The 23,957-nt window shown below is 43.1% G+C and overlaps 1 protein-coding gene across 2 annotated transcripts in view; it reads left to right on the forward strand.

Annotated features, from left to right (window-relative positions):
- ZNF451 (zinc finger protein 451) overlaps positions 1–23,957 on the forward strand; it is a 121,701-nt gene that overhangs the window by 29,093 nt on the left and 68,651 nt on the right. For both annotated transcript variants that reach the window (XM_068281423.1, XM_068281424.1), the window contains exons 2-6: positions 2,549–2,691; positions 6,763–6,840; positions 16,367–16,486; positions 17,111–17,222; positions 18,147–18,297. In XM_068281423.1, the coding sequence (XP_068137524.1) occupies positions 2,590–2,691; positions 6,763–6,840; positions 16,367–16,486; positions 17,111–17,222; positions 18,147–18,297 (563 nt within the window). In that variant the 5' untranslated portion in view covers positions 2,549–2,589. The remainder of the gene's footprint in view (positions 1–2,548; positions 2,692–6,762; positions 6,841–16,366; positions 16,487–17,110; positions 17,223–18,146; positions 18,298–23,957) is intronic.

The raw sequence follows: 23,957 nt of genomic DNA on the forward strand, positions 1-23,957 counted from the left end.
CCTGCTGACCTTTTCAAAAATCATTAGGAAAAAAAAACAGCACTAGATGCAGCTGGTGGTGTGGCCCCACGCCACTGGTTCTGCTGAAACGTGCTACTTGGAGGAACATCCATAAACCATATAAAGCAGAAACCGCGGCACTGGATCAGACAAACAGTACCTTTTTATTGTGGCCCTATGGGTTATGAACAAAGTAGTGGGGGTGGGGGAGACTGACAGCCGTTTTGTGTAGATTAGCCTCTGAAGAAACGGATCTATGCGGAATGGTTGTCAGGCTACGCTCACCCCCACTGCATACTACTTTGTCTGTACCCATAGGACCACACTAAAGGTACGGTTTGTCTGAATCGCTGCCACTGTTTCTGCTTTATACTATTCTGCTGATCTTGTTGGTATTAATAGTGTCTGACTCGCCCACCTGAAACAAGCATGCAGCTCATTTTGTCAGATTTTTTTCAGAAACTAATGTATGTATGTTTAAGGTCTATGGCTAAAAGTATTAGGTTGTAGATCAGCAGAATAGCCAGGCAGCTGATATTGTTTAAAAGGAAATAAATATGGCAGCCTCCATATTCCTTTCAGTTCAGGCGTCCTTTAAAGTAAAACTGTGAGGAAAAAAAGAGGTTAAGATACTTGCCTCAGTAGTGGGAAGCCTCTGGATGTCCTTTCTGCACACCACTGCTGGTTACTGGGACCCCTTTTCTTCATGGCTGCAATCCTGTCTGTGTACAGCCACGCCGCACTGTGCAGGCACAAGTATGGTGCACACCTGCCCAGTAGCATGGAGCCACTTGTGCACATAGGGAAAAGCCATGCATGAGTGACTCTGTGTTACTGCCCAGGCCACACTTGCGTCTGTACAGTGCTGCCATTGTTGCATATGGGTGGGGGTGTGCCCATGAGAACCTATTTGACCAAGCTTGTCGGATGTTTTCAGACAGTCCCAGCACTGAAACTGTGAGGTCGATGAGGATAGGGGAAGCCTACTATCCAGAGGCTTCGCTCTTCTAAGGTATCTAACTTATTGAAAGACGCAGGCAAGTCATTTTAAAATTGCATTGTGTTTACTAGGGCTGTGGAGTTGGAGCAATTTTGGGTACCTGCAGTTGAAGTCGGTGGTTTCATAAACTGAGAAGTCGGATGATTTTTGCACTGACTCCACAGCCCTGGCACTTACGATTGTGCTTTTCAGTGTGTACTGGTGTAGCCTAGCCCTGGCTACAAACAAGAGGAGAGTGAGCTTTTTGAGTCTTGGCCAACAACTGTGTTACAGTAGGTACTGCTGGCGTGAGAGGTATATTGTGCAACAACTAGTAGGCCACCACACTCGTAGAGGGGGGTACTAGTGCAAGCAGGTGACCTGGCTCGCAAACGCCCCGTTGTCCTGTTAGCTGTACATCCCTCTCTGATAGGAGTAGAGAGGCATGCACAGTTTTAGTTAGGTGGGTAGGAAAATTCAGTTGGGAAAAAAGAAAAAAAGACCGTTTGAACCGTTGAGTTGAAATGACGAGTTAGATGTATGGTGCAGCTTAAAAAGCTGTAAGAAAACAGGAAAAGACGGACTGACAGGCAAAGGAGGGGCAGCAGTGGAAAGTGAAGTCAAACTGTGAAAAATGAAGAGGACGCATGCTAATACTACATCATACATGTGAAACTCTGCGCCCCCTCCCCCTCCCGAGACATCAAATTTGGCCCCCAAGTGATTTTTTCCTTGTGCCTATAAAATGGATTAGAATGGAAATGCTCCCAAAATGCTGCATGACCAATGATTTACCTAATCGCAATCACTCTAGTGGAATCTATCCCATCCATTTACATTGGCAGAATGTTTAGGGAAATTGCTAGCGATTGAAAGCGATTCCCTAAATACTCAAAAAAACCAAACATTCTAGTGGGTCCCAGGCCCCCAACCTACATACACAATTGCATAATTCTGCATGAGCTCAAACTAATTTGCATCTCAATGACCATTCCTACTCTTCCTTATTGAGGCTAGGTGCACACATATCAAACGCTAATGTTACGGAAAACTCTGCGTTTTTGCCCCTAATGGAAGTCTGTGGGCCGCAGGAAAAACGCGCATTTATATGCGTTTTTGACGTGTGTGTGTGTGTTTTGAAGAAAAAAAAAGCTGGTTTTGTTGCATAATCTTCAAAAACGCATGAAAAACGCACATAATGACAGTCAATGGAAATGCAATGGTATGCGTTTTACATGCATTGTCCATGCGGTTTTTTTCTATGCGTTTTTGGTTAAAAAAATTATTTTACGATGCATTTCCGCTTCCTGTTGTCTTAGTGATTTGCATAAAACGCGTACAAAACGCATATGCGAACCGCAAACCCATTAAGACGCACGCAAAACACATCTGTGGTGAAAAACGATAACGCATCAAAACGCTCACATTAACATAAAACGCAGCCTTTCATGTTATGTGTGCACCTACCCTGAAAGGAAACTTCAAGTGCCATTTTGAGGAAGATTGTATTTATACTGTTGTGAAATCAAGCCACCAAACCTTTTTCTGAATTGTTTGTTTTATCTGTAGGGTATTGGACAGCTGATATAACTTTATTCAAGGTTCATATCATGATGGATACTGAAATGCTTGCTAATGAGTATGACACAGCTGCCAAAGAAGAAACAGAAGATGGTGACCATTGCAGTGAAAATGAGATTGAGTTTGTCAGAGTAAGTATTGTTTACATATCTTGCATTTAAAGCCTCAAATAAACAGGAATAAACCTCTGCCTCATTAGACTGCCTTTTATGTCTTGAGTTAGTGGTGTTATCAAAAAGTGTACCTGTTCCTCATATGATGTTTAGATAATTAAATTAAAGTTGTACTTTGTAGGTAAATAAGTGCACAAGGTAGATGCTTCTCTATTTCTAATGTCAGCAACAGGAATATACAGTATAGTACACTGGAATACTAAATAGAGCCATCTTGTGGCAAGAAAAGAAAATGTCAGGCAGGACCAATAAAATATTAAAGGGAACCTTGTAGAAATATGACATAAGTTTCATTTACCTGGGGCTTCTACCAGTCGTCCTGACCCGTGCCGGTTCTCAACTAGCCTCTGTTTCCCCGCCGCGGTGCAGTTTCGGTTTTGTCAGCGGTCCACTGCATCTGCAGGGGCCCTTGCCACGCGTATCCTCGTTTTTAGTTCTCTTACTGCTCTTGCGCAGGATGCGTTCGCGAATGCGTATGAGGATACGCGGGGCAGGGGCTGCGCTGTTGCAGTGGACCAAACCAAAACTGCATTGCGGCGGGGGGAGAATTGTTGAGGACCGGCGTGGGACAACTGAAGTGAGAATAAAATGGAAGCTTCTATCTATCTATCTATATATATATCTATATCTCTATCACTACGTGCTTCAACCTTGAAGCAAGAAGAAAAAGTAGTGCCCTGCCACTAGGGCCGGTCCTAGACTTTTTGCCCCCCGCCCAGCTGTGGGCGGAGGTCCCCCCAAGCTAGAGGGGGAGGCAGGAAGGGGATATTGTTCACAGTGGCGGGGAGGGGGCATCGGAACCCCCCTCCCTCACCTGGGTCCCCCTCAAGCTTAAAGAGGAACTCCAGTGAACATTTTACTGTTGGCAGGTGATGTAGCTGCTGCATGGTTTTTGGCAGTTGGAAACAGCTGTAAACAGCTATTTCCCACAAAAGTTTGAACTTTTCTTGTGGGAAGGGTTTCACCACAATATCAGTCATACAGCGCCCCCTGATGGTCTGTTTGTGAAAAGGAATAGATTTCTCATGTAAAAGGGGGTATCAGCTACTGATTGGGATAAAGTTACATTTTTGGTCGGAGTTTCTCTTCAACTTTAGCAGCAGCCGCTGCTATTAGTAAGAGGCATCGGGCGGGGATGACTCATCTCTTCCGCGTTCTCTTCCGCGTTCCAGCGTGCGTTCCAATGTTGTCACTTCCTGCAATGCCGCCCACTTACAATACAGTGGGCGGCATTGCAGGAAGTGACGACATTGGAACACACGCTGGAACGCGGAAGAGGTGAGTCACCCCCTCCCGATACCTCTTAGTAATAGCAACGGCTGCTGCTAAACTTAAGCTTGAGGGGGAGCGCAGATGGGGTTGACCCAGACGAGGGGGGGCGACCCCCCCCTCTCCCCTCCCCGCCGAAGAGGTGAGTCCTCCCTGCCCACTGCCTCTAAGCTGGAGGGGGAAGGCACATGGGGGACCCAGGTGAGGGGGGGGGGGGGGGTCCGAACCCTCCCCGCCGCTGTGCCCAATCCCCCTTCCTGCCTGCTACTACCTTATGCTGTGTATGCTACGCTGCGGGTCGACTAGTAGTAATAATGTGGCTAATCTTGTCAGATCTGACAATGTCAGAAACGCCTGATCTGCTTCATGCTTGTTCAGGTACTGTGGCTAAAAGTATTAGAGGCAGAGGACAAGCGGGACTGCCAGGCAACTGGTATTGCTAAAAGGGAAAGAAATATGGCAGCCTCCATATACCTCTTACTTCAGTTTCCCTTAGAAGACACAAGATAGCAAAAGCATGTTCCTTCTGGCTAGTGAATAAAAACCGTAGATGTGGCCAACACCTCATGTTATGTATAAATTCTCCATGCTCACATATACAGATTACCAATGTATAGGACCCTTAGATAATTACATCTGAAACTCGAAGAAGCAGCTAACTATGCCTTCTTTGAGGACTCCTAGCTGGTAAGGGTTCCAACCCGTTATATGTTACGTTATTGTATTTGTTTTGATTTGTGTCGCTTATATTTCATAAGGTGTTCCAGGCTTTCCTTCATATATAGCTATGAGTAATTCTGAAAAATTAACCACACTTCACTTGATCAAATACATCAGTGTTCTCCCCAGGCTCTTTTAGCTGGGTGCTCCACCTGGCTAATTTTGGGGAGCACCCAGCTGTGATCTGCTAGCCTCCACATCCTCCTCCTATGCTGTAAGTAGAGATGAAGCGAACAATTCAAGGGCAGCCTGGCTCTGTACTACTTCTGGTCTGGAGGTGCGCGTCCTTGATTGCACGACTGTGGCCGGGCACACTCTGCACATGAACGCGACATCACGCACATGCGCAGAGCGTGCCCGGCTACAGGTGCGCAATCAAGGACACGCTTCGTCTCTGTACTACTGAGGCACCTAGTGACCCGAAAGTAGTACAGAGCCAGGCTGCTCATGAACTGTCCACCGGCAAACAGTTTGCTACATCTCTTGCTGTAAGCAGAGTTTCACCGCCCCAGTGTTCTCCCCAGGCTCTTTTAGCTGGGTGCTCCACCCAGCTAGTTTTGGTGAGCATCCGGCTGTCATCGGCTTACCACCTCCTATGCTGTAAGCATAATTGCTCACAGAAGCACCGGCATTCTCTCAACTTTTCCCACCCAGCTACTTTTTCATGGCACCCGGCTACTATTTCATGCCACCTGGCTGGAATAAAATTCGGCGGAGAACACTGCGCATCTGCATGTTTCCAATTGCACCCCACTCTGCTACATTTTCATGCCGCCCGGCTCGAAAAAAATTCTGGGGAGAACACTATAAATTAACATAACCAAGCACAATCCAGACGTGATATGTGTCCAAGAGACACACTTTGCCTGAAAATTGCTTCCCGCAATATATCCACCATAATGATAGCACTATACATACGTCTAGTACAAATAAGAAACATAGAGGGGTGGCTATTTTACTTAAAAATGTGATACCTTTTTCTGTAATTTAAGTTATCGCTGATGCTAATGGTTGATACATAATACTTAAAGAGGCACTTAAGCCAAACTTTTTTTTCAAAAGGGACACTGTGAACAATAGAGGAGGCTGATAAGACACTTACTGCAGTGTTTGTTTGCTTATGCAGTCCTCCGTGTCCCAGTAATCCTCCCTGACAGCCAGCCCTGTCGGCGCCTGACGGCGAATGACCCAGGATGATAAACACATTAATCATCCCTCCCTCGCTGGGTCCTACTGCCGCCGGCGCCGCTGCCTATACTGCGCTGTGGTAGTTCCTCATTCTGAGAAACGTGCGCGCGTGTGCACGGGGCGGGGGCGCGCGTGTGCACGGGGCGGGGGCGCGCGTGATTTGCATAGAATAGAATCGTGCACTGTATAAATATATTGTCCAGCACTGGAGTGTGTGCGCATGCCCCGCCTATGTCTCGGAAGCGCTGTGTGGAAACTATGCTTGTGCACTGATTCAGACAAGGCAGTGCACGAGCGAGCGCATGAAGAGGCATGGCGTGAATAAGCGCTGGCTGACCCGGAAATAGTACCGGGCACCAGCGCCATTTTGAATAAATTATAAATGTTCGAGCTGCCGATAACAGCGTAAATACCGGCTCCACAGCGGCGCAACATAGGCGGAATTGAAGAGCACACAAACAGGAATAAGGTAATACTTTGATATTTAAAATCAATTTTGGCTTAAGGTTCGCTTTAAGGGCTACTTATGCTTGCAGGGTGTGCAAATTATAAATATGTATGCTCTCCTTGATCTTGCTTTCTACTTGTACACAAGCTCGCCCCCCAAACCCCGCCCCCCCTCGCCCGCCCAAATACCATTATAGGGTGATTTAACCCCCCCCCCCCCCCATAACAGCACCAAACTTGTTACACAATGAATACCAATCTTTTTTGAAGTAACACACATATAAAAACAAATCACCCGGGGATAGGAAGTGGTGATGCCAAGTAATTAATATAGCTAATGTTTAAATGTGTAGATAATACTTTTCCCCTGTTAAAACCTAAACCTGAGATCTCTCTTTTGTACAGGAGGGGCAGCTAAGACCTGTTCTGGAATGTATTGATCTGGTTAGCAGTGATGATGAAACACAGATTTTAAACCTAAATGTAAGTGTCTGTTTTCTATTTCTGCTTGAACAGTAAACGCTGCCACATGCAATTGTATGCAAATGGCACTCCTGGCCAAGTAGAATTATGCCCAGTTTACACAGAGGCATGCTGGGCAGTCAACATCGTCCATGGGATTTGTTGTCTAAGCATTCCTATTCAAATGAATGGGCAGTGCCGGTGCTATAGTTTGCACAAACGTCACATTTTAATTCCTATTTTTCCCGTTGTTTGAGGCCGTTTACCACTGTGCCACCATATCCTTCTGCGGGGTTGAAAAACCATGCTACCAAAAGCTGTCGTATATGCTTTCTGCATTGTTGCAGAAAAGCATTTGACATAGACGCCCGTGTGAACTGGGTCATAAACTACTGCAGGGAACAGCGTCCTAAATAAATGTAAAGTCATAGTTACGGTGATACTGAAGTGAAATTTAAAAAAGTACTCATGATGCCATACGGAATCATCTGTCTTCAAGAGCACTTGGGGACACGAGTTCTCTCAAAACCTTCCAAGAGATCCTGGAGGCGGAGTACCTTTACTAGGGAACAGCGCAAGAATGAGGGGTCTGAGGGGACAGGAAGGCTCAATAGGATCCAGAGCCTCTTCCCTTTAAGTGTTATGTCTGATACACATGATGTAACTTTCCATCAGATCGACGGGTTGAATTGATAATATTCAACATGTTCAATCTGCTCCCAATCCATAATGGGATTGATTTTTAGATCATTACTGCACAAAATCACGTTATCGATTGGGAGCAGACCAAACATGTAGGAAAAGATCAATTTGACCCATTGATCTATCAGGAAATTGCATAGTGTGTACCAGGCAGAAGTCAAAATAATCGCAAATTTAAATCCGAATCCAAAAAGTCCTTTCAAATCGAACTAATCCTGTACAGGAGAATAGTGTGATCCGTGTAGGAATAGTAGTTAGACTTAGAATAGTGTATTCTAAGCCTAACTACTGTTCTTACATGGATCAAACAATTCTTATGTTCAAGATTCAAAAGATCTTTTTGGATTCAGATTTGAGAAAATTTGGGGTTTGTCCCATGTTAACCACCTGAGCGTTACGCAGCTCCGGAGGTTTTCCTCGTTTCTGTCCCCAGCTAAATTAATTTAATCTATTTGCTTCAAAACGTCTAGCACTAGGCTAGCTAGTTCACATGTTCTGCACCCCCCCACTCCCCGCCGCTCCCCTGTTTATACATTACCCAGCCTGGATCCAGCGATCGGCACAGCCTCCCAGGACAGCTCTGCTCTTCACTATGGGGAGGATCGAACATGATGTCATGCCCAGACCCGATCTTCACCATAGAGTGACCGGAGCTGTGAAGGGAGGCTGCGCCGATCGCTGGAGCCGGGGGGGTAACATATTAATTAGGGGGATCGCGGGCGATGGGGAGGGGGGGTGCCGAACATGTGAACTAGTTAGCCTAGCTTTGGAGCAAATAGATCAAATTAATTAAGCATGGGAGACTCCTGGGGCCAAGGAGCGGTATGCCTGACACCAGTGTCGGGCGTACCGCTAAGGAGGATAAAGGCAACCTAAACTGAGGGGATATTGATTTTTTTTTTTTCCTTTTTATATCCGTTCCCCGACTCTCCTGCTGATACTGTGTCTCTAATACCTTTAGCCACAGCCCCTCAACAAGCATGCAGATCAGGTGCTCTGACTGAAGTCAGACTGGATTAGCTGCATGCTTGTTTCAGGTGTTTGATTCAGCCACTACTGCAGCCAAAGAGATCAGCAGAACTGCCAGGCAACTGGTATTGTTTAAAAGGAAACATCCATATCCCTCTCAGTTAAGGTTCCCTTTAAGTATTAGGCATAATGTAATTAACTTAATCAGGAACAAGCCAATTAGTGTGGTGTGTTCAAAACTCCTGACTTCCTTCCTTCCACTTGTTCATGGTAACCTAGTTACCTCATTAGCTGTCACTTGTAAACAGTTTCAGAGCTTAATAAATTCTGACGCTCTAAAATATGGGCTGTCGCTTAAAGTGTACCTGAGTCTGGGCAGGAGAGAAAATGTATACATACCTGGGGCTTCCTCCGGGCTGATCGCTCTCATGATGTCCTCCGCCACCTCTCCGTACGTCCGCAATTGGCTCCGGGAAGTTTTTCATTCGTGGCAGTCTGCGCAGAATGCTCCCAGCGACAGGTGCAATGGGAGCAAGGCACTGTTGGTTCCAGTCTGGCGGATTTCCCTGAGCCAATTGCAGAAGAACGGAGAGGCGGCAGAGGTCGTCAAGGGAGCAATCAGGCCGGAGGGGGCTGGAGGAAGCCCCAGGTATGCATACATTTTCTCTCCTGCCCTATCTCGGGTTTACTTTAACTGTAAAAACTCTGCAGAATGCTCCTAATTTCTTTATTCCATGGTGTCATCAAAAAATAGCAGTTAACTTAAATTGGTAAAGGTAAGATTTGGAAGGCCAAGAAAACTTGGCTTGTATGCTGCGAGAAAGCAAAGCCGTATCATATGACCTGAAAGGGCCTGCGGGATGTTTGCCTGACACAAGAGTGGTGGTCATGCAGTTCCACAGTGTTGGTAATGGCAAGAACCTGTTGATTCATCAGTAGGAAGGCTCATCTGTGACCTCCTCACAAAGGTGTGCTAAATAGCATCTAGCCAGAGGCCTTTGAAAACCGAAGGCTCATCTGTGACCTCCTCACAAAGGTGTGCCAAATAGCATCTAGCCAGAGGCCTTTGAAAACCCGGGATTGGTGAGGTCAAAATGTACTGATTTGATTGTAGAAATGTTCAGTGAAATTCTAATTACTGGAAATTCATGCAGCTTTTTTTGCAAATGTGTGCAGCTTTGAATTGGACCAATAAAATGCAGAAACTGATTATTGGTGTGACTTGCTACCTGCAGTTATAGATGGGTGTGGGTCCATTATGATTTGATGTTCTGTTGCAGCCGCTACTATAAGAAGCATTAACCTCCTTAGCGGTAATCCTGAGTCAGGCTCGGGCTGGAAATCTGCAGCTCAGAGCGGTAACCCCAAGCTGGATCCATGGGAATTGTGTAATGTACAGGGCTGCCGCAGATCTGTCGGAGCAATTTTGGGGTACCTGGAGTTGGAGTCGGGGAAAAATGCTCTGACTCCTAATGAATTTAAAATGTAATTAAAATAGAAAATATGATAAAATGTTCTGTAATTTATATATACAGTAATAGCTGTGCTTAGTCCACAAAAATCAAATAAACAAATCAAATAGTTACTTGTGCTGCTTCAATAAAGCAGTCCCTGTATTGTTAGTCAGATATACATATCTGATTGTGACTGTATATTTGATGTGTACACAGGAATCTCATACATACCTGGGGCTTCCTCCAGCCCCCTTCTGGATAATCAGTCCCTCGCTGTCCTCCTCCGCCACCTGGATCTTCTGCTATGAGTGCCGGTAATTCAGCCAGTCAGCGCTGTCCGGCAGCATGCCGCTCCCACAGCCAGGAGCATTCTGCACTTGCGCAATAGTGCTGCACTGGTGTAGTACGTTCCCGGCGGTGGAGTGTGAGCATGGTGGAGGAGGACAGCGAGGGACTGATTAGCCTGAAGGGGGCTGGAGGAAGCCTCAGGTATGTATAAAACTTTAATTTCATCTGTCTCAGGTTTATTTTGTTACACAGTAGTAATATACATGTGCACTCCCCAGAGAGCTGCAGGGAATCCACTGAGAATGCTGTGCACATTGAACACAGAGGTGTTGTCTGTCACCCATAAACCTGGTTCAGATTGTGCATGAAGAATGTGTAATCAAGGAAGAATCTCCTCATTCCCCTGCAGAGTACCTGCACATCATTCTTACATGTACCCACAGTCACATTGCCTAGGGCCTGATAGATGTTCTTTGTTCCGGTCTGTACCTTTTTTTTGAAGTACTCTTACCAAGGACTAGTTTTAGTCTATAACTAAAAGTATTCGAGGCAGAAGATCCGCCGGACAGCCAGGTAACTGGTATTGTTTAAAAGGGAATAAATGTTGCAGCCTCCATATCCCTCACTTCAGTTGTCTTTTAAAATTCTTAAGCGTTGGCAGTTAAGAGACGAATTTCATGTTACATACTTTCAATCAACAAGATTGTAATATGCAAATTAGAAGAGTCTGAGTCAAGGAGTCGGTGGAATCCTAAACTGAGGAGTCAGAGTTGGTCGATTTTTGTATCGACTCCACAGCCCTGGAAAAATATCACCGCTTTCAGACACGAACATCTGGAAATAATCATACCGCCAGGGAGGTTTAAGGCTTTGTTCACATCTAAAATCAGTCGCTGACGGCAGCGTTTTGCGATTTGTGCGTTTTTTCCCCCCTGCCTCGCGGCAATCTCACCTGTGCGCTGCGTTTTTGGGCAGACCTTTTGTAAGTGCTTTTTGGGGGGCAATTTTTAGCTAGTTTTTAGACAGTCGGACAGATTTAAAGAGCCCCTTACCTAAACACTTCACATTTAAATAGTCAGTGTCAGAATTCTAGCGGTTTATTTATGCAGGAAAAGCTGTGTATGTTTTAAGTTTTAATGTTCTATGCAAAATTTCATTGTAAAGTTAGTTTTTTAAAATATTGCCCTGTGACATCTCAGCATATTCCAGGCAATGAAACTAATAATTTGATTATTTTAGTTTAGAAGCCAAAACATTCTTTATGATACAAAGCATCTTTCAAATGTCAAGGTCAAGATAAGCGTACTGTGTAAAGACCGACTGGAAGCAAGTTTAAAACTCACATTACTGCAGCAATCTTATATATACATTTGCTCAGTTATTACACATAAATATTAATAATCAATACAGTCCTTATAAAGAGAGAAATAATTATTGTTAAACCTATAATTACAAATAATAGAATTTAATACTTTGAGATACATTTAAATGCTGGATATTGCAGTGAAAGTTTCAAAATACATTAGCTGTGTTCCACAAAGTTGTTTTGACTGCTTGTTCTTTGGAATGTCAATATAAGCTGCATGGTTTTTGTATTGTCCCATATTTAGGACAATTATGCCACCTGGCGGATTGAGTCTTATAAAATATTATTAATAATGCTTGTTATTTATATGATTTAATAGTGACATCTGTCTGGTGAAAGTATTATATTTATTTCTTCATCAGAAAGACAAATATATAGAACATGGTTTTATATTAAGTTTTAAAATGCAATTATATCTATGATTAATTGTTTTAAGAAGAATTATATAATAAGCTTTATATTAAAATGAGTATATTAGAAGCCCTGTATGTTTCAATAAGCCTTAAATTGCTGAAGACTCTTACAGTGTCAACCTGACCTATCTTATGTCTGGGAAAGAACAGAAACATTCCAAACTAATTAGCAGAGAGCACATTATCAGAAATGCGTCATAAATTACATTGTTTGTCAACCAGCAGACAAGATGGCTGGGGACGTTCATTTTTAATTAACTGCGTCAGAAATGACCTAATCAGAATTTATAAACAATAATGATTTAGGTATTCAAAACATGATAAAGCATTGACGCACGGATGCTTCAGCCAATCAGAACCTGGCATTCAGGGAAATTCCAGATTAGGAAGCCATATTGCATCTCATCCCTATAAAAGTAGGAGCTGAAAGCTCATAGTTTGCAGAAGCCCAACAATCTCCTGAGAGGAAACACTAGGCAAAAGCTACCTATCCACACGTGGTTCTAGATCAGGCATAGGCAAACTTGGCCCTCCAGCTGTTAACCCTCCTGGCGGTAAGCCCGAGCTGAGCTCGGGGTAAGCCGCCGGAAGGCACCGCTCAGGCCCCGCTGGGCCGATTTGCATAAATTTTTTTTTGCTGCACGCAGCTAGCACTTTGCTAGCTGCGTGCAGTGCCCGATCGCCGCCGCTACCCGCCGATCCGTCGCGCCGCAGCCGCGCCCCCCCCAGACCCCGTGCGCTGCCTGGCCAATCAGTGCCAGGCAGCTCTATGGGGTGGATCGGAATCCCCTTTGACGTCGATGACGTCGGTGACGTCATCCCGCCCCGTCGCCATGGCGACGGGGGAAGCCCTCCGGGAGATCCCGTTCTTTGAACGGGATCTCCGGATCTCTGATCGCCGGCGGCGATCGGAGGGGCTGGGGGGATGCCGCTGAGCAGCGGCTATCATGTAGCGAGACTTTGTCTCGCTGCATGGATAAAAAAAAAAAAAATTAAAAAAAAAGATTTGCTGCCCCCTGGCGATTTTTTTTTTAGCAAACCGCCAGGAGGGTTAAGGAACTACAAGTCCCACAATGCATTGCAGGAGTCTGACAGCCACAGTCCTTACTCATAAAGGCAAATGCATTGTGGGACTTGTAGTTCCGTAACAGCTGGAGGGCCGAGTTTACCCATGCCTGTTCTAGATGCTGAAGAGATGACAGAGAATGGGTAATATGCTTAATGTTCTGGTGATTTACTTTATTTATTTTTCAGCATTAAGTTCTGTTAAGATGTTAGCAAAAAAAAATTTTTAGAAGCTATTTTTTATGCTATTTCTTTAAAGGGGTTCTGTTGCCCTATTTCAAAATGTAATTTAAATCAGTAGTTATGTTCCTTTCTTATGTACAAATATATTCCTTCCTATCTTGTATTATAAAAGCAGCCCTGTCTCTCTCCTGCTCTTTTCAAAATATTCGTCTAGTTAACTAGACGAATATTCAGCTCCAGGAAGAGGCACACAAAGCTGCAGCTCTTCCTCCCTGTTCTGCCTCTCCCTCCCCCTTCACACGTCATCGTGTGAGTCATCCCTGACCTTTGTGAGCGTTACACAGAGCAGGGGGAAGGAGGCTGAATTCCGGGAGGAGAGCTGCCTCGGGTATTTTTCAGTGTGCAGAACCGAAGGATGCACAACTCCGTTATGGAGTGACACGCGGAGGATGCTACACTTTCACCGCATATGCCGAGCACGAGAGCCTACACATGCGCAGCTGGGAACGGCTCTCGTGCATGTCGGATATGTAGAGGGTGGACAACGATGACCAGGAAGCAGTTCGAGTCACATGGGCTTGGCGGCCATCTTCAAAAACGGAGTATAAGGTTATTTTTGTAATTTAAGTTATTTATTGGCCGCGGAGAGCGGCGAAAATAAGAGTGATAAAGAGAGGGCGCAATGGGGGACATAATTATATGTTTAAATGAATGAGCTCTGAAAACGCTACAGATCTTCTTTAAGAAGATTACTACAAGTTTTACCCAGCTACTAGATACATACTTTTGCTCTTATTCTACATAACACAACTGTTATATTCTTTTTTGAATGTACTTGGAAGATTGATGAACGTTTGTCTATAAATGCCATGATGAGATGGAATACTGTTAGAAGGAAACACTACTTGGAACTGTTCATATTTTGTATATATGCTGTATGATAAGCAAATACAATTGTTTTATATAAAATCATATACTGAGTGTTCTGCTTCATTTCAAGGTACACCGTCAATCTATAATTACAGTTATAAAGGAATCATGATCCCGCTATGCCGGATTTATATGATAGCAACTCTTTAAAGGGAACCAGAGATGAAGGTTTCACCCAAAATAAACATATCAGTCCATAGCTTGTAAAGAATAAATGCTCTACCTGATAATTTCGCCGCTGTAGTGTGCCTTTTTTAGTGTTTTTTTTTTTTTTTTTTTTATCCATTATTGCTCCAGGAATCTCCAATATGGCCGCCGGCTCATATCCCTTCTGCTTCCGGGTTATGAGTTGTTCTGTATGTGCTGTCTAGGCTATATGAGACTAGGGTGCTATCTAGGCTATATGAGAAAGGCTTGCTGCAGCCTTTCATCTGTGTGCTTTCATTTTGGTATGATGTGCAGCTGCCTGTAGGAAGTGTCTCTCATTGGAATGAAACTGCAGTCATCATCATTATCTATGCAGAGCACACAGATCATATTGCAGCCACACTTGTCTGTTTTAGAGACTCTCTCTCAGCAGCAGCAGCCCCCCCCCAATATCATCAGAGTTCTCAGTATGCAAAGCAGGAAAGCTAAGCCAGGAGGGGGCAGGCTTGGGCTTGAAATGACTCCACAGAAGAGTGACTATAATGATTCCAGGTCAAACCTAGACAGAATGCTCAGTTGGGGATTCTTATCACAGCATGTTAACAGACTAATTTAGCAAATAAGAATGAAACTAAAATCAGATAAGGTGTTTACTGTCATGTTCCCACTGATAAATGTAGTAAAATACATGATAGTGCTTCGTCTCAGGTTCTCTTTAAGGGCTGGTCCTTTACTGAGTTAGCAATCATGAAAAAGGCAAGAACCGCTCAGGTTTTTGACAACCGAAGAAAAAAAAAAAGCGTTTTCTTTTTTGCGTTTTGCTCTTTTCATATGCCTTCCATTGGAGCAAAATCGCCTTAAAAATGGTACAGGCAGCGCTTTGCTCAGCGGAAAGCAGACAAAACGCGCTGATGTGAACTATCCCATAAGGATGAATTGCAGAAGCGTTTTAGGGTGATTTGGAAAATCGCCAGCGCTTGAAAAAAGGGCGAAAATGCCCTGGTTGTGAATGAGACCTAACTGTTGTTACCAGTACTTAGCCCAGCAAAGTACGGAACGGCTGGTACCATAGCAGCACTCCTGTTACCCATGTATTTTGGGTCATGCTAATCGTGCAACACGGGATACTTTGCTGGTGTGTTAATGGCTGTTCGTTAATCAAGCCCATTTTATAGGGAGAGTTAAGAATGAAATTCACTAAATATCAGAAAATCCTCAATGCCAGTGTCAGCTAAAAACATTGATCAAAATGTAACAAGCTGCTTTTGAAACAAGGTGGAGGTTAAATCTCTTTCAAAATAGGTGGGTAGATTTTAATATGCAGTACATGAAAAAAAAGGGGCTCCAGACTATCTCAGAAGTAGAATTCTTAACAAAAACCCTGAAAACTAGGCGTATGAAGTCGCTTGTTGGACACCAAAGGCATTTACAGGCTGTGATGACGTGTTAATAAGTCATGACTTAAGAGTCGTCTAAATGTTTGTATACAGTTAATTTATTTGATGTGTTCACACATTTTATAAAAAAAAAGGTTGTGCTTTGTTTCCAAATGTGGTATCTTTAACACTTGCTTTACTGTGGTAGTTTGTAGTACTTTTTCTTTACAAAAGCATCTAAAGCAGTAGTTTTGCAGGGGTGTACCATTATTAAGACATTCATGTTGTTTGAGATGTTTGGTGGGTAAGCAGTAATTTTGTGTTGCTAGAAGCCATTTTGGGGTTGATGTACAAAGCAGTGGTAATATTGGTGTGTACTGTGAGTTGCGCTATTGGCGTGACCAGTGGTACTTTTGTATCCTGAGCATCGCTATGGTAATGTGCAGTAATGGTCACGTTACTAGAGTACCTCAGGTGGTGCTGATAACGTACCTCGTGATACACTGTTGGTGGTAGTAACGGTAATATTGCTGTGTACTGTCTGCTCACAGCAATATTTCCGATTCTTTGTGCATCAGCGCCTTTGTCTTAGCTTTGTTTCCAGACTAGGAAAGCCATTGATGTTCTCCCACTCATATATCTTTGTTTATCTAGCGGAAACCAAAAGACCATGTGGACTATCAGAAGGAGAGAGTGGCTTCCACTCTTGATCGTCTTGCGCGACATGTTGCCGAAGAGAAGCAGCAGCGGGCAGAGAAAAACAAAGCATTTCAGGTGCATTAAGATTAATGTCAGTAAGTCATTACAAACACTTGAAGTACAGTATAAGCATGTGGTTTTATTTTCATTAAAACTTTGATGCAATGGTATGGTCAGCATGATTTTATTATGGAGAACGAGCCAGCTAGATGACTGAAATGATTTTAAAAGTATGGTTCTCTGAATTAATGGAAGTTCCACATTCTTACCCCAATTTCTATAATCCGTATAAACTATTTTTATCATAGCCAAACCGATGCTTTGGCTTAAAGAGATCCTGAACTGAAAATTAAGTCAAAATAAACCTATTGTCAGAACTGGAAGGGATCACTGTAAGAAAATGGTGAGCTTCTGAGAGGAACTGACGGTGAGGTTAGTATGTAATATTCATTTGCAGGTACAGCATGTGTTTATTTTAAATAGTTTTTACTCAGTTCAGGTTCCCTTTAATGCCTGCCCAGCTGAATGATTGGGTCACAAGACCATGCAGACTCTCTGAAGTGAGTAGTGGGATTAATTATAGATTTGGGGGAGGGGGGTACAATACATTCCTGGAAATTGGGATTCAAGCTTTCTTTTCCAGTAGCAATTCAAATGCCTCCTTTTTTATTTATGCCAGTTTTCTTTACCACCTTGCAGGAAAAGCTAAACTTTCAACATGCACATGGGTTGCAAGAGTTAGAATTTATCAAGGATCGACCTGGTGCAAGTGCTGCCAAAATATGTGTAAGCGAGTGGCTGAAAATGCCAGGTAAGCATTAGCCAATAGTACAGAAATAAATAGCGCTAAAAAACATTAAAGTGAACCGAGCATCATTTTTAACACCCAGTGCAGCTCTATAGCAAATTAAAAATGCATTCTAAAAATGTGGTTTATTATTAAAAAAAAAACTTTTGTTTTACCTCATCTAAGAGCCGGTTTCCACTACACGCAGATTTGATGCAGAATGGATGCAGAAAAACTGACTCCAATGAATTCCTATGGGCCTGTTTCCACTAAACGCGATTATTCTGATTCAGATTTTCCCATAGGCATTCATTGGAGTCAGTTTTTCTGCATCCATTCTGCATCAAATCTGCGTGTAGTGGAAACAGGCCCTTACAGACTCCAAAGAATACCTATGGGAAAATCTGCATCAGAAAAATCGCGTTTAGTGGTAACAGGCCCATAGACATTCATTGGAGTCAGTTTTTCTGCATCCAATCTGCGTGTAGTGGAAACAGGCCCTTAGATTTTCTCGGGGGCAGAATCAGTTATACTGTATATACTGTATACGTCATTATTAATCAGTTGGGAATTTAAGGTTAATATTAAGCTCACAAGGGCAGGGCTCTCTCACCTTATTGTGTCTTGGAATTAGTTATTCCTTTCATAGCCTGCACTTTTGTTATATATTTTATTTATCATGTTACATCTGTCATTGTAATAACCAGTTCTGTACTTTCTACTAATGTCCATATTTTATGTAAATCATTGTATAATTATGTACCCCTTGTTGTTTTCCTACTTTGTACAGTGCCACAGAATATGTTTGCGCTTTATTAATCAATAATATACTATAAATGCAAGTATTTTCAGAAGTATGCAGGCTACACATTCCACTGACTCAGTGTCTGTATGTTGTTTTTATTAGTTTTTTGTTTTTTTCTAAAGAAGCATTTCTTCTGCTTCCAGGTCTCAAGCCAGGTAGTGTGTGCAGCAGTCGCAGAAATTTCTCGCAGCCCAGGCAACTAGACTCCATTAACTCTCGTAAAATCACTTGTCCCATTATGCACTGTAATAGAGAATATGAAAATGGGCAGCTGCTGCTTGGCCATCTCAAGAGGTAAGCTAGTGTTTCTCAGAGTACAGTGAGATTAAAGTAAATGTTACCCGATCTAAAAAAAACAAAAGTCGGATACTCACCTAAGGAGAGGAAAGGCTCTGAGTCCTAATGAGCCTTCCCTCTCCTCTCCCGGTGCCCGGTCCCGCTCAGAATCCCCCGTAGCAGCATTTGACCAGTTCGGTCAAATACTGCCACTTCCGCCGCCGAAGGGAGGTTTCGGAAGTCTTCGGGAGCACTCGAGCTCCCGAAGATGGGCCGCTCCATACTGCGTATGCGGGAGCGCCCTTTATGACGCACTTGCGCGTGTCTATGACGCACTCGCGTGTGTGCAGTATGGAGCCTCGTGTCTTCGGGAGTCCCCCACGGCGGGGGATTGGAATGGGGGAGCCAGCGCAGCACGGAGGGCACCAGGAGAATTAAGGCTTATTAGGACCAGAGCCTTCCCTCTCCTTAGGTGAGTATCTGACTTTTTTTTAAATTTTTGTAGGACGGGTAACAATGGCTTTAAGATTGGGCATACACATACAGTGGGTTCATACATTCTTCACTTGGAGGGATGTTATTTCTTCTGTCAAAAATTTTAACTGACATACTTGGTTTGCGAACATATTTTGTCCCGGAAACATGCTTGTAATCCAAAGCACTCTTATACCATAAGAATTAATGGAAGCCCAGTTGATTTGTTTGACAATCCAAAAACTGTTATAGTAAGAGTAAAACATAAAAATGTAAACCAGACTTTCACTATAACAGAATCATTGCCATCTGTTGGCTCACCTCAAACTTTTTTTTTTTAGTGTATCTTTAACAAGGAACTTATCCAATGACAGATACTTTTGAGTAGGTCATGGAAATGTGACTTTGCACAATCTTTACACTCAGTACAATCCTGCAGTGCCAAAGGGAGGAGAACCATCGGCTTAGTTGTAATGACATGACGTATACTTTTTTTTTTTTGTATATCAAGTCAAAATTTCACAAATTTTTGCTTGTGTTGCAAAGTGCTTTTAAACAAAATTACTCTCAATCCAAGGTTTTGCTGTAATGTGACTTAAAGGGGAACTTGAGTGAAAAAAAACAGGAACTCCAGTGAAAATGAAGGGTTTATAAGAAAAAAAGTGTTGCATTTCTACAATAATTATGTATAAATGATTGTCAGTGTTTTCGCATTGTAAAATCTTTCCTCTCCCTGATTTACATTCTGACATTTATCACATGGTGACATTTTTAGTGATGGCAGGTGAAGTCACTGGAAGGAGATGCTGCTTGCTTTTTTGGCAGTTGGAAACAGCTGTAAACAGCCATTTCCCACAATGCAGTGAGGTTCACTAACAGGAAACTGTCAGGACTATGGTCCTGACATCACACTGTGGGAGGGGTTTCACCACAATACCACAAGGGCAGCATGGTGGCGTAGTGGTTAGCTCTCTCGCCTTGCAGCGCTGGGTCCCTGGTTCGAATCCCAGCCAGGGCACTATCTGCAAAGAGTTTGTATGTTCTCTCCGTGTCTGCGTGGGTTTCCTCCGGGCACTCCGGTTTCCTCCCACATTTCAAAAACATACGGATACTTTGACTTGCTCCCCCTAAAATTGGCCCTAGACTACAGTACTTGCACTACATAATATAGACATATGGCAATGGTAGGGATTAGATTGTGAGCTCCTTTGAGGGACAGTTAGTGTAGTTAGTGTATATATATATATATATATATATATATATATATATATATATATATATATATATATATATATATATATATATATATATATATATATATATATATACACTGTACAGCGCTGTGTAATATGTCGGCGCTATATCAATACTAAATAATAATAATAATATCAGCCATACAGAGCTCCCTGATGATCTGTTTGTGAAAAGGTAAAGATTTTTCATGGGAAAGGGGGTATCAGCTACTGATTGCGATGAAGTTCAATTCTTGGTTACGGTTTCTCTTTAAGCTTCCCTTTAAAGAGTCTAAAGCATTAAAACATTCCTCTTTTTAATTGACACTTATGTTAAGCAATACAGTGGTTTGCAAAAGTATTCGGCCCCCTTGAAGTTTTCCACATTTTGTCACATTACTGCCACAAACATGAATCAATTTTATTGGAATTCCACGTGAAAGACCAATACAAAGTGGTGTACACGTGAGAAGTGGAACGAAAATCATTCATGATTCCAAACTTTTTTTTTTTTTTTTACAAATAACTGCAAAGTAGGGTGTGCGTAATCAGTCCCCTGAGTCAATGCTTAGTAGAACCACCTTTTTGCTGCACTTACAGCTTGAAATCCTTGCCCATTCTTCTTTGCAAAACAGCTCCAGCTCAGTCAGATTAGATGGACAGCGTTTGTGAACAGCAGTTTTCAGATCTTGCCACAGATTCTCAATTGTATTTAGATCTGGACTTTGACTGGGCCATTCTAACATATGGATATGTTTTGTTTTAAACCATTCCATTATTGCCCTGGCTTTATGTTTAGGGTGGTTGTCCTGCTGGCAGATCAACCTCGGCCCCAGTCTCAAGTCTTTTGGCAGACTCCAAGAGGTTTTCTTCCAAGATTGCCCTGTATTTGGCTTCATCCATCTTCCCATCAACTCTGACCAGCTTCCCTATCCCTGCTGAAGAGAAGCACCCCCAGAGCATGATGCTGCCACCACCATATTTGACAGTGGGGATGCTGTGTTCAGAGTGATGTGCAGTGTTAGTTTGCCGTCACACATAGCGTTTTGCATTTTGGCCAAAAAGTTCCATTTTGGTCTCATCTGACCAGAGCACCTTCTTCCACATGTTTGCTGTCCCCCCCCCACATGGCTTGTGGCAAACTGCAAACGGGACTTCTTATGCTTTCTGTTAAAGCAGATCCGAGATGAAAACTAACTATAACAAGTAACTTGCCTATATATCTTATCTAACGTTTAGATGGTTTACACAGCAAATCTAGCTGCAAACAGTTTTAATAGAATATGATTATTTATTCCTGTGATACAATGACAGCAGCCATGTTGTTTGTAAACATTACACAGAGGCAGGCTTATCTGTATATTGAGCCATCAGCCTAATCCCCTCTCCTCCTCCCTCCTCCCCTCTGCCTCTGAAATCAATGGCTAGTAACACCTCCCCCTCCTCCTGCCCAGACTGAGCTCCCATGAGCCCTTGCTACTGCCAAGGCTCTCTGAAAACCTGTGGGCGTGGCTTTTTTAGTTTATAGGGAATTAGAGTATTAAAACAAAAACAAAAAAGTATTTGGCTTGAGGAATGCCCTATAAACAATAGGAAAGGAACAAAATTATGCAATGTGTAAAAGTTCACCTCGGATCCACTTTAAAGAGAATCTGTATTGTTAAAATCGCACAAAAGTAAACATACCAGTGCGTTAGGGGACATCTCCTATTACCCTCTGTCACAATTTCGCCGCTCCTCGCCGCATTAAAAGTGGTTAAAAACAGTTTTCAAAAGTTTGTTTATAAACAAACAAAATGGCCACCAAAACAGGAAGTAGATTGATGTACAGTATGTCCACACATAGAAAATACATCCATACACAAGCAGGCTGTATACAGCCATCCTTTTGAATCTCAAGAGATCATTTGTGTGTTTCTTTCCCCCTGCAGCTATCTTCCACTGAAGTGTCAGGCTATTTCTTCCTGCTGAGTGCAGACAGCTGTGCCTGTATGTAATTCATCAGTATGTGAAAGCCCAACCAGCTCAGAGGAGGATTTATCCAGTAAAAGATAATAGAACAGAGAGAAGCTGCACTAATCTAAATAATACACAGGCAGTGTGCAGAGAGGGGCCTGGATGGGGGAGTTCATAGCAGAACCACAACACTGAAGAACTTGGCAGCCTTCCAGACACAGGCTGACAAGTCTGACGAGAGAGAGATAAGTTGATTTATTACAGAGATGGTGATAGTAGAACGTGCTGCAGTAAGCCAGAACACATTAGAATAGCTTTTGGAACTTGTAGGATGATAAAAAACAGGATGCAATTTTTGTTACGGAGTCTCTTTAACAATGCCTTTCTTCTTGCCACTCTTCCATAAAGGCCAACTTTGTGCAGTGCACGACTAATAGTTGTCCTATGGACAGATTCCCCCACCTGAGCTGTAGATCTCTGCAGCCCGTCCAGAGTTACCATAGGCCTCTTCACTGCATTTCTGATCAGCGCTCTCCTTGTTCGGCCTGAGTTTAGGTGGACAGCCTTGTCTTGGTAGGTTTACAGTTGTGCCATACTCCTTCCATTTGTAAATGATTGCTTGAACAGTGCTCCGTGGGATGTTCAAGGCTTTGGAAATCTTTTTGTAGCCTAAGCCTGCTTTAAATTTTTCAATAACTTTATCCCTGACCTGTCTGGTGTGTTCTTTGGAATTCATGGTGTTGCTGCTCCCAATATTCTCTTAGACAACCTCTGAGGCCGTCACAGAGCAGCTGTATTTGTACTGACATTAGATTACACACAGGTGCGCTCTATTGAGTCATTAGCAATCATCAGGTAATGTCTATGGGCAACTGACTGCACTCAGACCAAAGGGGGCTGAATAATTACGCACCCCCCACTTTGCAGTTCTTTGTAAAAAATGTTTGGAATAATTTATGAGTTTCGTTCCATTTCTCACGTGTACACCACTTTGTATTGGTCTTTCATGTGGAATTCCAATAAAATTGATGTTTGTGGCAGTAATTTGAGTCCCCAGGGAGAAAAGCGCTATATAAATATTATTGTTATTGTTATTGTTAGTAATATGACAAAATGTGGAAAACTTCAAGGGGACCGAATACTTTTACAAACCACTTTATGTGCAGAGCTAAAACACTGCCTTCCCGTGGCAGAACGATGTAAACACCCCCAAATACCGGGGCAAAATTGCACGACTTTCCGGGGCCCGGGGAGGCAGAGCTTAGCACTGTAGCTCTGCTTCCAGTCACGTCAATCTCTGCTGATCGCTGCCTCTCCCCGCCCCTCTCAGTCCCTTTTTAAGGCTTGCATACCTTTTTGTGCGGTGTATTTATCTTTATTCTTGCTCTCAAATTCCTGCCGTTAAAATCATCTACTTACAAGTCGATGCTGAGATCACAGTAAGAGCTCCTGTGATCTTCTGTCTGTGACCTCTGTTCATTGCCTCTGCTCCATGTCTCCAGCCCACCGTGCACAAGAAGACAAACTGAGCATGCTCAGTGCTAGAGTCCTCTCGTGTACGATTTCAGCAGACAGCGAACACATACTAATGACGCACAATGCCCCGGAAGCAGTTGATCACGGCCATCTTGAGAGGAGCACGGAAGGGCAATAAAAATGAGAAATCCTGTGATGGCTATATTAGATACTGTATTTTGTACAAACTTTCAAACTTCAAAGCCCCATCTACACGATACGATTCTTTGTACGATTCGATTACGATTCTAGTTACGATCTGATTAAATCCGACATGTCCGATCGGGATTCGATTCAATTCGATTTGCCATTGTTTTGCAATAGCAAATCAAATTGAATCGAATCGAATCCTGATCGGACATGTCGGATTTAATCGGATCGTAAATAGAATCGTAATCGAATCGTACAAAGAATTGTATCGTGTAGATGGGGCTTAAGATACTACTTATATTTCCTTGGTGAATTACTGTTTTTTTTTTGTTTATTTTTTTTTACTTTCTT

The sequence above is a fragment of the Hyperolius riggenbachi genome, chromosome 4 (assembly GCF_040937935.1).
Source record: "Hyperolius riggenbachi isolate aHypRig1 chromosome 4, aHypRig1.pri, whole genome shotgun sequence".
Classification (NCBI taxonomy): Eukaryota; Metazoa; Chordata; class Amphibia; order Anura; family Hyperoliidae; genus Hyperolius; species Hyperolius riggenbachi.